The sequence below is a fragment of the Podarcis raffonei genome, chromosome 8 (genome assembly GCF_027172205.1).
Source record: "Podarcis raffonei isolate rPodRaf1 chromosome 8, rPodRaf1.pri, whole genome shotgun sequence".
NCBI lineage: Eukaryota > Metazoa > Chordata > Lepidosauria > Squamata > Lacertidae > Podarcis > Podarcis raffonei.
The window spans coordinates 73,503,957-73,519,703 of NC_070609.1; the positions used below are offsets into that span (position 1 = coordinate 73,503,957).

The window sequence follows — 15,747 nt, forward strand, 5'->3', positions numbered from 1 at the left end:
TGTGGATGCATCTTCTTTTTCCCTCCTCTTCCAGTGTTGCTAGCAAACTTTGGTACCTTCTCAGCCATCCGCTTCTTCAGGCGGCAGGTCATCATGGAAGCTCAGCACGGAACATAACAGGACACAGGTCAATTCCATCCAATTCCTGGTGGTCCTTTGGGGATGAGTTGGAAAGGATATCACGGTACTTCTTTGGAGACAGGGAACCAACCTTTGGGGCATCTTGGTCTATCCTGGACTGTTGGACTCACTAGTATAACTCCCCTCAACTGGTAAGACGGCAAAGAGTTTTGAAAGATAAGATGGAGGCTTCCACAGAAACTGGAGTTTGGTTCCACTGTTAGTGCTAGAAGGAGGTGCCAGAGCAAAACCTTTCTGTCCCTGGCCAATAACTCACCTTGAACTCATGGGAGAAGGAGGGCTATAAATAAATAACCCAGCCCACATCTGGTAGCTAGCTAGCTAGCTGGGCAGCTGCTCATGAGGTAGACCTGATGGCCAAGAGACAACTGGAATGTACAATCCTTTTTTGGAGAAGAATATTGAAAGGAGGCAAGTTTCAGGGATGGTTTACCAAAACAAATCCAGGAGGCACAGGCGTAGGAGATAATGGTGCTGTTGTGGAATTTTAGACTCTTAATCTTGAATGGTCCATCAGAGCCTCCATCATTTTAGCTGTGATGAATGTATATTGCTTCAAAGGGGTGCATTTGGAGCACGTTCTACTGAAAATTAGGTCTCCCAATTTCTGCCCTGACAGCACCGCTTGTAGAAAGTCTTTCTGAATGAACTGATGCCTTTAATCAAGAGAATATGAAGGTTAGGATGAAGGGTAGAGGCTCACACTGGTGGCTTCCACATATTCTTAAGTGAATGTGGGAAAAGAAGAGTGAAGGAAAAGATGGCTCACCGTATCTGCTGACAGAAGCAACAGGTTGAAAAGGAAGGGAAAAGGTTAGGTTGAAGTAATGAGAAGGATGTCCTAAACACAAGATCCTTTTATCTAGGAGGCATCCAGACATTTTCCATACGAAGCAGGAGAGAGAGAGGTGACATTTTTATGTTTTAAAATACCAGCACATTCACACTGTCCAACCTTTCAGTGTTAAGCCTCCTGTCCTTTTTGCAGTAGGTGATGGGCAGGGGGATTTTTTGGCAGAATCTATAGCCTTGGTTATTACAAAAGACAATAGATTGAGCAGAACTGCTGTATCCTTGGAACATTACAGCAGCGTGTGATTTTCTTAAACTGTTTTGAAGAGTTCAGTGATTGATGTGGAAGGCCACAAATCTCTTCCTGTTGGAGTTACTAAAAATGTTTGCCTTAGTAAATGGCCTTGCTTGCTGGGTAGGTGAAAAGTTACCAGTGGAACAATACTGCCTGGTGAAATGTTCTGTGTAACTTTAACATTTGCAAATTCCTATGCCAACAGAAGTTGAGCCAATAAAAGATACCACTACTTGCCTGTGTTGAGGTTGTTGTTGTTATTATTATTATTGTTGTTGTTGTTATTGTTGTTGTTGTTGTTGTTGTTGTTGTTATTAACCCCAGCCTTCTAAGGCTTGGAAGAAAGATTGAATAAGCTCTAGTCGTCTTCAAGATTCCAACACATGCCCAAAACTGTTTAGTAAATCATCACCATTATGCTTTAAAAAAAAATATTATTGATTTCATTGTGATGCTTAACATTTATGTATATTGTACTTTTGAATGTTGAAAGCACTTTTCATACATTACCTTGCTGCAATGTTTACAGCAATCTTAAAAGGTAGGTCTCCGTTATTGTCCCCATATTGGAGATGAGGTGGACCTGAGGCTAGGAGGGTGGTTTGAGTTGCCTAAAGCCATCCTATTGTTACCAGGATTTGGATTAGGGATTGGCTCCTTCACAGATGCTTAGCCGCTACTCTGAAATGGCACCTGTCTTCAGCTGATGTTCCTTCACAGCTTCCTTTCAGCTCCTCTGCCTAGAGTTGCCAATGTAGCTTTGGGCTCTGCTTCTATGCCTTCAGTGCAAGGAGGGCAAGGAGCCCTTTTCAGCACAAGGGCCACATTTCCTTTTGACCAACTTTCCATGGGCCACATTCCAGATGTGGGTGGGGCCAGAAACAGCACATGTAAACTTTACCTTTGTGTAGTAAACTGGACTCCCCACACACTCTCACAAGCCCCCCTCTGTCTTCCATCCAGGCAAGGAAGGGGCATGATCAGAGTTCAAGGACACATTCCAGGCAGGCAAAAAACATTCAAGGAGGTTGTGGAACAAAGACTAATCAGTGATGTGGCTGGAGACAGTGTGAGGCCTTGGGAAAATACTGAGGGTCAAGTAGAGAGATCCGGGGGTGGGGGTGGTGCACATTCAACTGTCAGGCCTGAGGTTTGTCACTGCCCCTTTAACTTCTATGCATCAAACAAAAATTCAGCAAGTGAAATGTTAAGAAAAATCCAAATAGAAAAATAGAAATATGTGTACACAAAAGAAAGTTTACAGCATACAAAAAAGTGCCAAATGAAAGTGCACCCTGCAGCTTACTAGCAATTAGAGCCCCGTGGACGTTACCACTGTTGGAGGAAGATGGGGTGGGGGGAGCACACTGCCCCCGGCAGCACGATCCCGGTGGGGTGCCATCGCGGCTCCCCCCCCCCCGGGCATGCTGGGTGCCATGCTCCCACAGGACGCACGCCAGCCCCGCCCCCACCTGCTCTCCGCCACTGGATGTTACATATGCATGTAGGTTCTATGTACACATGTACAAGTGGTCATCAGAAAATCAGTTCATGCACATTCCTGCCTAAAATCCATACATGGGTAGGCCTGAGTAAATCCGGGGAGGCAACTTTGCATTCACTGGATAAACACATGGTTGAGTGAACTATTGACGTGACTTGGTTCACCTGTCGTGGTAAGCCAAAGTATGACTTGTCGAGATCACATGAATGTGCTGGCGTTCAAAGAGGAGCTTCACATCTTCTGTGCTCCTCCCTGGACTTTTTAGATCAGTGGAGAATGAAAGCTAAGGCAAGGTTTTACTTGGTGTATTGCAGTGGAGGCTGCTGTATTTGGGCAATTGGGGCACTGTCCCACCAACCTTAGTTTGCCCTCAGCCAGCCTCTATCTGTCTGCCTACCTACTTGCATCCAATCCAGTAGGTGGAACTGGATGCCCAGTCTTCCTCTTCCTTAGTTTCAATGTTGCCCCTTGCAGAACTGAACAGGGAGGAGGAGGATGGGAGCAAAACTAGAACTAGTTGGCTCAGCCTCTGATTGGCTCTGGCTCCTCCTATCATTGGCTCTGGTACCCCCTACAGGTGGGGTCCCTGCCTTCTGCCCTACCAATCCCAACAGGCACCAGTAGCACTGGCATCATGGCAGAAAGAAGAAGCTTGTAACTCTGCCTCAGCCTCTGCCTAAAGTGAGATTGCTAAAGACACCTGGAATTCCTCCAGTTTCTTTTTGCAACTGGGCCCTCCAGGGTGGGGCGGCAGCAGAGGGCGTCCAACGCAGCCCGCTGCATCAGGAAGACAGAGCCAAGGCTGTCTTCATGGAGATCTTATCCGAATGGCATCGTTTAGTTAGCATGATTGCTGCTTTGTTCTCAATGGGGAAGTGAAGGCGAGCAAAGTATTGCTATCATAAGAGGCGAGGCAGCTGCCGCCCTCCTCGTGAGCAGATCCAGATGAAATGTGGGCCCCTGGGAAAAATGAGTGAGCGGAGTATCAGAAACCGCAGCCAAAAATGGGAGATTAAAAACCCAGGAGTTTCTGCTCGGCTTGTTGGAGCAGCAGCTATAGCTTTTCTTCTTTATCTCCCTCGACTTTCCAAAGAAGGGTTGGCAATTCTCTGGCATTTTAGAGTTTTTAATCTCTGTCTCTGGAAGGGGAGAAGTAAAAAATACTGGGCCCAAAATAGATGAGAAGTTAATCGTGTGCAGACGCAATCAGTGTGGCTGTTTTATGTTGTGAAAATAGCAGCCGGGGGGAAGCCTGAGCAGTCTCAGAACCACGAGGAGTGCTTAACACCTTCATCCTCGGCCACAATAAAAGGGCCGATTGCTCAGTGGCAGTGGTCCCTGCTTCAATCCATCTCCAGGTATGACTGTCTCCTGTCTGAAACCCTGGAGAACCTCTGCCAACCAGTGCCGACTATAGAGCTAGATGGACCAGTGATCTAATTAAGTATAAGGCAGCTTTTATTGTTCCTGTGCCTTAAGGGAAGGGGTGTAGTTCAGTGGTAGAGCATATGGTTTGCATGCAGAAGGTCCCATGTTCAATCCGCAGCAGCCCCAGGCCAGATTGGGAATGCTCTCTGTCTGAAACACTGGAGAGCCACTGCCAGTCAATACTGAGCTAAATGGGTCTATTTAAGGCAGCTGTGTTCCTAAATCTTCTCCCTGGAGCTGCTATTTGCATTTCAAGGGAAATGCTCATTGTCTTGAAAAGGGTCGTGGCTTGGCATTTGCGTCTTTTTCATCCCAACAGGCTCCACCCCTGACCCACCAAGTGCCATAGTCACCAGATGTCACTAGCCTCCACTGTTACCTCACTAGGCTCCACCCCTTGATCTGCTGAGAACCACCCCCTCCATGTGCATATGGTCTGAAAGGGCTTCTAGTGTGGAGGGCTGCTCTTCCAGGCACACAAGAGTCCCAGCACAATCACTAGCCGCATCTGTCTCCCCCCCCCAAAAAAAAAATGGACTAAAGAGGTAGGGCAGGGATGAGGAACCTCAGACGTGGGTGGGCCACATGTTGCCACCCAGAACTATCTACCTGACCCTTGGGACCATCCCCAAGCCACAGCCCTCAATAGTTCTGCTTTGAACCCTCCCAGTGTCTTTCTTCCCTGGCTTGAAATACAGTATGTCCTTGAACTCTCATCATGCCTCCTGTTTGTGTGGATGTAGGAATGAGAGGGGTACATGTTCAGTGTGTGTAGAGATTCACTTTCGTTGCTCCACCAACTTTTGCCTCTGGGTCCACTCACCATGGCCATGTGCCCCCTCCCCCCTAAAAGTTGTAACAAAAAGGAATGTGACCCTTGAGCTAAAAAAATAAAATAAATTCTCCATCTCCCGAGGTACAGCTTTGCTGCTAGCTTCAGTTTGTTTCCTTTTCAGTACTTATGCACTGACAACAAGAGCTTGTTCCTGCTGCACCAGCAATGACCTTGATGAGTTTATCGAAAGCCTTTTTTCCCCTCTGCTAAGCCTGCCAAGATGAGTGCAATTGGCCGGCATTTAGAGACCGTTGTCAAGGGGGTATTGGACTGCCCTACACAGCCTCTGCCCTCACCCAGCATCTGACGTGCGTTACTGCCAAGCAAATGAAAAAGTCAGACAGGTGCTTTTTCAGTCAACATTGTCTCCAAGTTTCAGCTCGCAGACCATGCCAGCAACCTCTTTCTGCAAAGAGCCCCTGAAATGTAATGCTAAAGGTTGGTGATACGCAAAGAGCCACCAGGACACTTCCTGTCTGTGGATTAACTATATATATGCCTTCAAGCTGAAATTAACATGATGCATGTAAAAAAGGAAACCTTTTAAGTGGAGGTTAAAAAAAAAATCCTAGGGTGATTCCAGACAACCTGTTTATTGAGAATTCATCCTTGTTTGTTTGTAGGGAAGTTAGACAATGTTGGCTATTTAGTGAGTGTTTGTTCTGATTTGTTTGCAGGGATGTAAGATGAAGTTGTGCCAAAGCAAGTCCCATCCCCCACTTTGCTGTGCCTTCCCCCATTACTTTCCTTATGGCAAAAAGTCTGTTCTTTTGCACAAAGAAGGTTGATGCATAAGAGCAGCTCCAAAGCATCTCTAATTGCACAACCTGAATTTGCCAGTATGGGATTGAACCCCACTAAAAAAAACACCCCAATAGTTCAGAAATCCTCCCCCATAAATTGTTTCTGTATTGGCCTTGGGGACATTTGGGGGGGCATATGCTTTCATTTTTCATGTTTTTATAGATGCTTTATGGGAAACAATTCATAAACAAAATGAAGAATGAAGCAAACCCTGGGTCTCTCCCTTTCTAAATTTTGGAGGTTAAATCCTGATCTGCTTAGGGGTGGAGTGGGGGTGTCAGTTCATTTGTGACTTGCAAAGGCAAAGCTGCAAATACCACTTCAGTAAATGTGAGAGGTGTTTCAATGTGTTTGCTGTGCTACATTCCTACGGGGAGTGTACTGGCAAAGCTGAGATGCATTTCTTAAGAACCATTGCTTCAGTGGCAGAGCCTACTTTGCATGCAGAAGGATCCAGGTTCAATCTGCAGTGGCATCTCCCAGGTAGAGCTGGGAAAGACCCCTGCCTGAAACCCAGGAGAGCTGCTGCCAGTCAGTGTAGACCAGGCTTCCTCAACCTTGGCCCTCCAGATGTTTTGAGACTATGAGACTACAATTCCCATCATCCCTGACCACTGGTCCTGCTAGCTAGGGATCATGGGAGTTGTAGGCCAAAAACATCTGGAGGGTTGAGGTTAATGAAGCCTGGTGTAGACAATACTGAGGCAATATCATTAGCTGGATTCAGCTTAAGGCAGCTTCCTGTTTTCCTGTGTCTTAAGGGAAGGGCCATGGTTCTCTGCTGGAGCAGCCCGCCTAACATACAAAAGTTCTTAAGCTAAGGGCACCTCCGACAGCATGTCTGGGGAGAGGCTGATCACTCAGTGGCAGAGCACATGACTTGCCCAAATCTAGCCTTCTTCAGGATATGCTATCTTACTCTGACCACCTAGCCACAACACACATTTAAAGTACATGGTTATTCCCCAAAGAATCCTAGAAACTGTAGTTTAACTCTCACATAGCTGCAATTCCTAGTACCCATAACAAACTATAGTTCCCAGGATTCCTGGGCGGGGGGAGGCATGTGCATTAAATGTGGCTGCGACCTAGACATGGGCATAGCCTGGAGGGGGAGGCAGAAGGCAGCTGCCGCCCCTAAATCTAGTAAATAAATAAAAAATGCTTAACTAACTGAGGTTCTGTCCCCCCCACAACATGAAGCCTGCCCCCCCAACATGAATCCTGGCTATGCCCATGGACCTATATGAAGCAATTCCCTCATCCCACCCTGGAAGCACCAACTTCTGTGATCCCCCAGCTACTGTCTGAAGGAGGCCAGGCCAAGCACAGGCTCGCTACCTCAGAAGTACAGTGGTACCTCAGGTTAAGAACTTAATTCGTTCTGGAGGTCCGTTCTTAACCTGAAACCATTCTTAAGCTGAGGTACCACTTTAGCTAATGGGGCCTCCCGCTGGTGCTGCTCCGCCAGCACAATTTCTGTTCTCATCCTGAGGTTAAGTTCTTAACCTGAGGTACTATTTCTGGGTTAGTGGAGTCTGTAACCTGAAGCGTCTGTAACCCGAGGTACCACTGTATGGACCACCAATGGAAAACCAATGACTTCCAGAGTTAGAACACAGCAGTCCTGACCCCCATAGAGTCAGGTTCATTCACTTCATTTCATTCAACTCCCTGTAATATCCTCTCTCTCTCTCCCCCTCTCTCTCCAGAATTCAAAAGCCACAGGTATAACTAGCTGTTTGATGCTGGCTCCTGGAACTGTGAAATTTCCAGGTGTCCAACTGTTCTCTTCAGTAGCTGGGTCTTAAACTGATGCTCTGCTTATATTTGGGGAGAAGGCCAGAAAAAGCTCTTCCTTCAGTGGCTGCCTGGCTCTGCCTCCCATTTAGTTGCCCTGCCCATCACCCCACCAGCTCCTGTATTCACTCGCCACCGCAGAGAGCTACACACCCGTGTTTGTCACACAACCACCTTTGCCTGAAGGGAAGTGTGTGGGTTTTAAAAAATGTGCTTGGGAAGCAGAAACCCTAGTTGAGAGTAGAAGTAGGGGAAAGGGTGACCCTGGTGCATGCATAGATCTTAGGATTGGGTTGCCCAGTTACATCAATAGAAAGGCTAGGTACCTAATTGGTGCTCCCATAAGCCACATTTTTTATTTATTATTTGCAGAACTAGCAAAATGCCTGCAGTTATGGGGGAAGGGCTCATAAATTCAAGAACCTCAAGTTGCAGTCTGTTTAGGTAAAGGTAAAGGGACCCCTGACCATTAAGTCCAGTCGCGGACGACTCTGGGCTTGCAGTGCTCATCTCACTTTACTGGCCGAGGGAGCCAGCATTTGTCCGCTCTGCCGACAGTTTTTCCGGGTCATGTGGCCAGCATGACTAAGCCACTTCTGGCAAACCAGAGCAGCACACGGAAACGCCATTTACCTTCCCGCTGGAGCGGTACCTATTTATCTACTTGCACTTTGACGTGCTTTCAAACTGCTAGGTTGGCAGGAGCAGAAACTGAACAACGGGAGCTCACCCCGTTGAGGGAATTCGAACCACCGGCCTTCTGATCAGCAAGCCCTAAGGCTCTGTGATTTAGACCACAGCGCCACCCGCGTCCCTTGCAGTCTGTTTACTGTACTGCATAGAACTCAAGGGCAACAGTTGGGAATTGAGCAGATCCTCATCTGCATAGCCACACCCATTCCTTTGGATAGCAATTTCCTTTGTTTCCAGGATGTGGGCAGCAAGTACTGTGTTTCTTACATAGCCAGAACAGCATCACCCATGCAGAAGAGAAAGGTAGCACTGAGCATGGGAGATTCCCAGGTTTGCAGGTGTACAAAAATAAAAATGTATTTTTTGGGGAGGGGGGGGTCCTTTAAAAAAAAAGACACCTCTCTCAAATAATAGCCCAATGGAGAAGTGAACTAGGGAACATGAGATGTGTGTGTGTGTGTGTGTGTGTGTGTGTGTGTGTGTGTGTGAAGCACTTCACACTTCAAAATTTGGTTGCAGATCCCACTGTACTACTGTATTAACATCAAGGGCACTGAAGTTTGAATACACGCTCCTGCAAGATGTACCATATTTACTCGAATCTAATGCTCACCCTTTTTTGGCTGAATTACATTGTGAAAATTAAGGTATGTGTTAGATTTGATGGCGCATTAGACTTGAGTAAATACAGTATTTTACAGCCTGTGCCTGAAATCTGTCTCCACCCTTCAAAAAGCCAGATTGCAGGAGTGATAGTAATCTAAAACTAGGTGACCTGGAAACACAATCCCAGCATATTAGGTTTCCCCAGCAAGTCAGTGCACCTTTGATTTCTGGGGAAATCTATTGCCTCACCTGTACAGGAGATGTGAGAGATGGAACTCAAACTAGTTCTAATGATGTCATGCCATAAATTTAGGCCTCTACTGCAGGTGTGAGTTAAATTGGGAAGTACTGTACTTTGAGATTCAACATGGGTTTGAAATGTTTTAGCATATACCATAAGGTCCTTTAATGGGGCCAGTCCAGCAGCTAAGACTTATCATCATAAAATTGGTACCACTGCTCATAGTCACCAATAGTCTCATTCTCCATGAAATCTAGTTAAATTAAGTTGCAAAAAGCTATGAACTGTTACATATATTAACTTTATTAGCAGTATGGTCTTCCAAGAACGTGTCAAGAGAACTGTACAGCATGTAAAATTCATTACATTTGCAACTTTGCTACAACACCTCGCCCCTCCTTATACACACATGCACACATATACAAACACACAAACGCACCCTCTCCGCAAAATCTTTGAAAATGGGTCTAATGCAGCTGTGGTCTGAGACCTGAACGTTTTGACACCCACCGTCTTTTTACAAGCTCCTACATCTGCTTTGTAAAAGAATATTTTTTTTAAAAAAAATCCTTCTACTCTCACTGGGTCTAAAGCTACCCCTTCCTTGAAAATACAAAAAAAAAGAGACCTGCAGTTTCAAATACTGTACAGAAACAAGCATCCCCAAGTTGGTGTAACTCTGGACCAGCTGGAAAGATGCAAGGCAGTTCCAGGAGCACTCCACAGAGTTTTGTCAACAATCACACAATTGAATAGCATTTCTTCCTCCCACCTCTCCCACTGCCCCAAGGCACCCATGTTTACATATTAAATAAAACATCAAACAAAAAAAACTACATGTAAACTTCACTGGTTGCCGTCTGTTTAAAGTAATATTTATTTTTATTTATTTATATAAAAAGTTCAAGTAAATAAGACACACCAGGCCCTTTCCTGATGTGGTACCACCACAACATAATAAATCATCCAGTGAGGTTTTAATTGTTAAGAGTGCTGGACCAAGGTCTGGGAGTTCCAGGCTCAAATCCTCACTCAGTCACAAAGGCCACTGAAGCTCAGGATTGCTAGGACAATGAAAGGAGGGGCTAGGCATGGCATGCCCTGAACTCCCTGAAGGAACAGTGGGGTATAAATGCAATTTATAATAAATAATAATATAAGCAGACTTGACCTAATTGGTTGCAGGTCCCTGTTGTGGGTTTCAGAATTTGGAACCTGAAGATTTGTGGCCTCACAGAGCTTGCCTGTCCCACCAGGTTGGTACTGGAGCCTGGGGGTGAATGATAAATGCAAGCCCACACCAGCTCCTTTGGATGCAAAAGCACTCTTTTCTAAAGCAAGGGTGGGGAACTGCTTGGACTGTCCAAATGCTGTTGGGCAAACAGAACTCCCAGTGATCTCAACATCACCAGGAAGGCCAGAGTAGTCCCCCATCACTGCTCAACACACGGCTCCTCCCCGAGGCTCCAGGGGGCCACGCCAGGCCCAGCAAACCTCTCAACTGAGTACCAGAGCACCCGCCTTCTCAATTCCTCTCCCTGCATGACCACTGTGACTATCTGCCTCAGTGCTGGCACTGGTGCTCCAGACGTGACCACCACCTTTTATTTTGAAATTTGCTCACTTGCAGTGCTGCAAAAACCAAGAGGTCCTGGCACAACGCTGCAAGCTGCAGGCACACAGGAGGTGCAGCACCCAGCAGTGAACTGTGTAACATTTGAATAGGGCATGTTCACCTGGGCATTGGATGGGTGTCTTCCACCCACACGGGTTTTAGGCAGGCAAGAACTAGCTCTGCCTCTTCTTCCCCAGGTGGCTGTTGTGAATGAAGCACATTCTGCACACAATCAAGGGAGGCACAGCCTCCTTGCTTATTGTGGAACATGCTATTCCAAAAAGGCAGAGGTCTGGGTTTCCCTGGTAAGCACTAAAGCATCAGGAGGATAGGAAGTGGCTGTCAGTACCATTCCCTGATGCACACATCTGCCGGTGTTGCAGTTTAACATTTTCAATTATATATACCCACCAGCACACCTTCATTTTAGACTAAGCAGTTCCCTTGTTTTCATAATACTTCTCTTGCCACATCCCCCTCCCCCCCAAAAAAAGAAAATTGTCGCAGCTAGCAAGTGACTTTTCTTCTTCCTCTTCTTGCATAAAATGGCAAGATCCGTTGGTCAGATGCAAAAATGTGGGCTTCGGTCTCCACCAGCTGCAACAACGAGGAGTGCAGGGCCGATGTTTTTTATTATTATTATTCTTTTCTTCATAGCCATTACCAAGAGTCCAGTGTCCCAACTGCAAGTCCCCAAATGCAGGCACAGTGGATTGGATGGGGGTGGTGGAATGCTCTCATTGAAAGCCCAGGCTCCTTTTCCAGACCTGTTTCTCATAGCACCACAACAGGAAGTGAAGGAACAAATCAAAGCATAAAAGTGTGCCTACAAGCAACAGGAAGAGCCACTGCCTTCTCTAGGATACAAAAACTTCTTACTTCCAGAGGAGCATTTTTTTTCTTTTTTTAAAAAAAGAGGAGCCTGGTTAGCCTTGAGCTCAATTTTCCAATCCTTATACTGCCCCAGGAACAAAAGCAAGAGGACCAGAGGAGAGGCAGCCAGCCATGTTTCTTTCTGAAGCTCTCTGTTGCTGCCCTCAGTGCTTCAAATCACCCCACCCCCTTTTAAGCAGTGGTAGGTCTCAAGTCCTCTCCTCCCCCCTTTCAGCAATGGTAGATCTCGTTGTCAGAGACTGGCACCGTCCGTCGGGAACTCGAGCCCTTCGGCTCGGTCTCCCATATGTTGTCATAACTGAAGTCGCTCTGGAAACTCTGGAGCTCGGCATAATCGTGGTAGGCAGAGTCGAGGCGCTCTCGTCCGCTGTCGGGCAGGTCGTACGTTCTGAGGCTTTCGTCTACAGAGGCAGTGGATAAATTGAGGCACAGGAATTAGACATAATATCCAGACATAAACACGGGGAGCTGCCTATTAAGGAGTATGGTAAAGGTGAAGGGACTCCTGACTATTAGGTCCAGTCGTGGACGACTCTGGGGTTGCAGCGCTCATCTCGCTTTACTGGTCAAGGGAGCCTGTTTACAGCTTCCAGGTCATGTGGCCAGCATGACTACCAGAGCAGCGCACGGAAACGCCGTTTACCTTCCACCGGAGCGGTACCTATTTATCTACTTGCACTTTGACGTGCTTTCGAACTGCTAGGTTGGCAGGAGCTGGGACCGAACAACGGGAGCTCACCCCGTTGCGGGGATTCGAACAGCCAACCTTCTGAACGGCAAGCCCTAGGCTCTGTGGTTTAACCCACAGTTAAACCTGCATGCAAATGCACCTATTTGAGGCCCAAGCTGGGAATCGGAAACCTTGTCCTCTGGCCTGACATTAGCAAATGTTTGACTGACAGATACAGATCCCACAATTGTGGAATTCCCTCCTGAGAGATGCACCAAGCTGCCTCCTCCTTTTTAGACATGCTCTGGAAACCTTTCTACTCTGTGGAATCTTTTTAGGACTGACTGGTGAGTGGCCCTTTTTCTAAAACCCAACCAAACTATATTGTTTTGTTTATTTGCAATGATTTCTACGACACCATCACCACTAGAAAATTGTCATGGCAAGATCCACAGTAAGATTACATTCATAAAACAAAATATAGTAAAAAAATAAATAAATCAGTAGATCAGTTTAATACATTAAACATAGCAGAGATCACCCTTTAGGTAAAACCTGCGTGTAAATAGGTGAGTTTTAAGCAGGGGCCTAAATAGCCACTCTGAACTTGGCCACACTTCTGCTTGTCCCTTGACTAAAAAGCACAGGTTGTTTGAGTGATTTTCAACTTATCCCATGTTTTCTTGGCACAGGTCCAAGCAGTTTTGCCTCTGCCCCACTGCTTTCGCCCATAAAACCCACATTTTAGCATTAAAGCGGAACAACTGGCAAACTTGGAAAACCTGATTGTGGTTTGTTCTGATTTAGTGCTAAACCACAGGTTTTCCTGGGGGAAAGCAGCAGGGCAAATGGAAGTGTGGATGAGGCTTGTGTCTGGCCATCGGAACTCTCCCCATGACACTCAACCTCGAGCCACACCCCCTTGCCACAAGCCACACCTCTTCCTGGCCTTGCTTCACACCCTGTGTGCTTTTGTCTGGCCTGAATGTTACCTTGAGCTCCAAAAATTGCCTCTTATGCATAGAAACCATATGGCTTGTTTGTTGCTCTGCTCCCTTGCTCCTTCTGCCCTCCCATCACTGGCATGTGGCTCTCACATGGTTGCCCAGGTGGAAATGCGCTCCTCGGGAGGAAAAAAAGTTCCCCACCCCAATGTATTCTTTTTTTTAGAGTACTTGGAGCTGGGATTGTATTGTGAGACAGCCCAAGAAACCTGGGACTCACCTGAATGCAGCAAGGAAGTTGTCAGAAATTCATCCCGTGATAAGGTGCTCTGAATGGTGGAGGGAGAAGAGAGGAGAAACATAAAGTTGGTGTTAGCAATGTCACTTAAATAACGCAGATGGAGTCCAGAGAGAAAATAAATCTTAATAACCTGTAACCCAGGAGTTAGCAAAACCCAAACACACTAAAGCAGGTGTGTAGGAATCTCTGGCCCTCCAGATGTTGCTGAACTACAACTCCCATCAGCCCCAGCAATCATAGCCAAAAACCAAGGGTGATGGGAGTTGGGCGTTGTGGTTCAGCAACATCTGGAAGGCATTCCCCACACCTGCACTAAGGAGTACTCCCCTTTAGACTGTACTCACTGAGGTCAAACAATCGGTGTCTGGAGAAGGCATCACTGAGAAATTAAAAATGGACTCAGGCATGTTGCATCTCTTTTGAGGCGTTTGCTCTTGCCAATGCTTGTCAAGCAGAGGTTGGGAGTTCTTCTTCTGCACCAGAGGATTATGGGAGACAGGGACAGACACAGGTATGGCTGGGTAGCCATTCTGCTGCTCCAAGGAGCTCTTTCCATGGTGTTTCATGAACTTCAAAGGAAAAGGAAACACGGCTATATTTAGCTGGTTATTCCAAGGAGATTCTGTCTGACTCTACCTCTCATGAAGCTTTGTTTAAGGAACTGGTGGGAAACCTGTGGCTCTCCAGATGCAGTTGGAATTCATCTCCCAACAGAACTTCGAGAAAAGTTACTAACGCAGAAAAGCGAGGGGATGGCTCTTCTACTATAAATACTTATTTAAGTTCAAAGGAGCTTGTACTTATTTCAATTTATGTCACACTGGTGGCTTTCCCCTCACAGCACACAATTTGGGGATTCCTTTGTTAAACTTTGGGGCACCTTTTCAAGGGATCTACTGTCAACTTAACGTGCACAATACCTCTTCAAGGAAGTTGGGGTCTCCTGCTCTGTGCGAAGAAGGGGAATTTGGTGTATAAGGGTCAGCGTACATAGGGGAGGAAGGCAGAGGCACGTTCTCCAGGTTAGTGGGAGCTGGGCAAGTTCCTCTTCGCAAGTTCCATGGTGGCAGCTACAGGAAGAGAAAAGAAGGTTAATGAATGTGATGCCTCACAGCTTGAGGAGAAATTGGTTCCAGGGAAAGGTTAGTGCAGGAGTCAGCAAACTTTTCCAGCAGGGGGCCGGTCCACTGTCCCTCAAACCTTGTGAGGGGCTTGACTATATTTTGAAAAAAATAATGAACAAATTCCTATGTCCCACAAATAACCCAGAGATGCATTTTAAATAAAAGGACACATTTTACTCATGTAAAAACACGCTGATTCCCAGACCGTCCGTGGGCTGGATTTAGAAGACAATTGGGCCGCATCTGGCCCCCGGGCCTTAGTTTGTCTACCCATGGGTTAGTGTACCTGCAACATCATATGCAATGCAGTGCATGCAGGGAATTATGATGTAAGCACTGGAACATGGGAAGAAGCTGTATAAAATTACTACTGGTACTTGAAGGGGAGAGTCTTAGGCCTGAGAGTTGAATTAGACTTGTAAGTCACTTGTCACCTGAAAGTCTCCAAGTGACTTACAATGCATTTAAAACATCAATATAAATGCATCATGCCATAACAACAGAACAAAACAACCCACGTAACAGAAAAAGGAAGTGTTGGAAGCACACCACTAACAAAACAACATCATGATAGTTTATTCAAAGGCCTGGGGCAAAAAGTTTTGTCTTTCCCTGGGGCTGAGAAGATGTCAAAGAAGGCATCAGGTGGACCTCACTGGGGACAGCATTCCACAGACAGCCACAACTGTAAAGCCCTCTCCCTTATCACACCTCTGAGCCTCCCTTGAACTAGACTTAGTTCCTTTTTAAAAATGAACTTCCCAACCTCTGATTTATACTAGCAGCAGTTCCCCAGGTTTTCAGGCAGACATCTTTCCCAGCCCTGCCTGGACCTCGGCACATGTCCTGCCTCTGAGTTGCAATTCCTTGCTACCAACATAAGAGCCTGCTGGATCAGGCCTATGGCCCATCTTGTCCACCCAGATGCCTGTGGGGAAGCCTCAAGCAGAACCCAAGCACAAGGGGACTCTCCCCTGTTGTAGTTTCCAGCAACTGGCATTCAGAAGCATTGCTGCCTCGGACTGTGGAGGCAGAGCACAGCCATCGTGGAGGAAGTTTG

The 15,747-nt window shown here is 46.6% G+C and overlaps 2 protein-coding genes across 4 annotated transcripts in view; one reads left to right on the forward strand and one right to left on the reverse strand.

The window, feature by feature from the left end:
- The window catches only part of PERM1 (PPARGC1 and ESRR induced regulator, muscle 1), a 126,944-nt gene that overhangs the window by 70,005 nt on the left and 41,192 nt on the right, over nt 1-15,747 (forward strand). For 2 of the 3 annotated variants that reach the window (XM_053400817.1, XM_053400816.1), the window contains exon 4: nt 35-1,463. The exons of the other annotated variant lie outside the window; for it this stretch is intronic. In XM_053400817.1, coding sequence (XP_053256792.1) covers nt 35-117 — 83 coding nt within the window. In that variant the 3' untranslated portion in view covers nt 118-1,463. Of the gene's footprint in view, nt 1-34; nt 1,464-15,747 lie in introns of those variants that run through there. 3 annotated transcript variants of the gene reach the window in all.
- PLEKHN1 (pleckstrin homology domain containing N1) overlaps nt 9,422-15,747 on the reverse strand; it is a 57,966-nt gene continuing 51,640 nt past the window's right edge. The window contains exons 13-16 of the mRNA XM_053400819.1: nt 14,484-14,633; nt 13,908-14,132; nt 13,543-13,591; nt 9,422-12,049 (exon numbers count right to left, since the gene is read on the reverse strand). Coding sequence (XP_053256794.1) covers nt 11,859-12,049; nt 13,543-13,591; nt 13,908-14,132; nt 14,484-14,633 — 615 coding nt within the window. The 3' untranslated portion in view covers nt 9,422-11,858. The remainder of the gene's footprint in view (nt 12,050-13,542; nt 13,592-13,907; nt 14,133-14,483; nt 14,634-15,747) is intronic.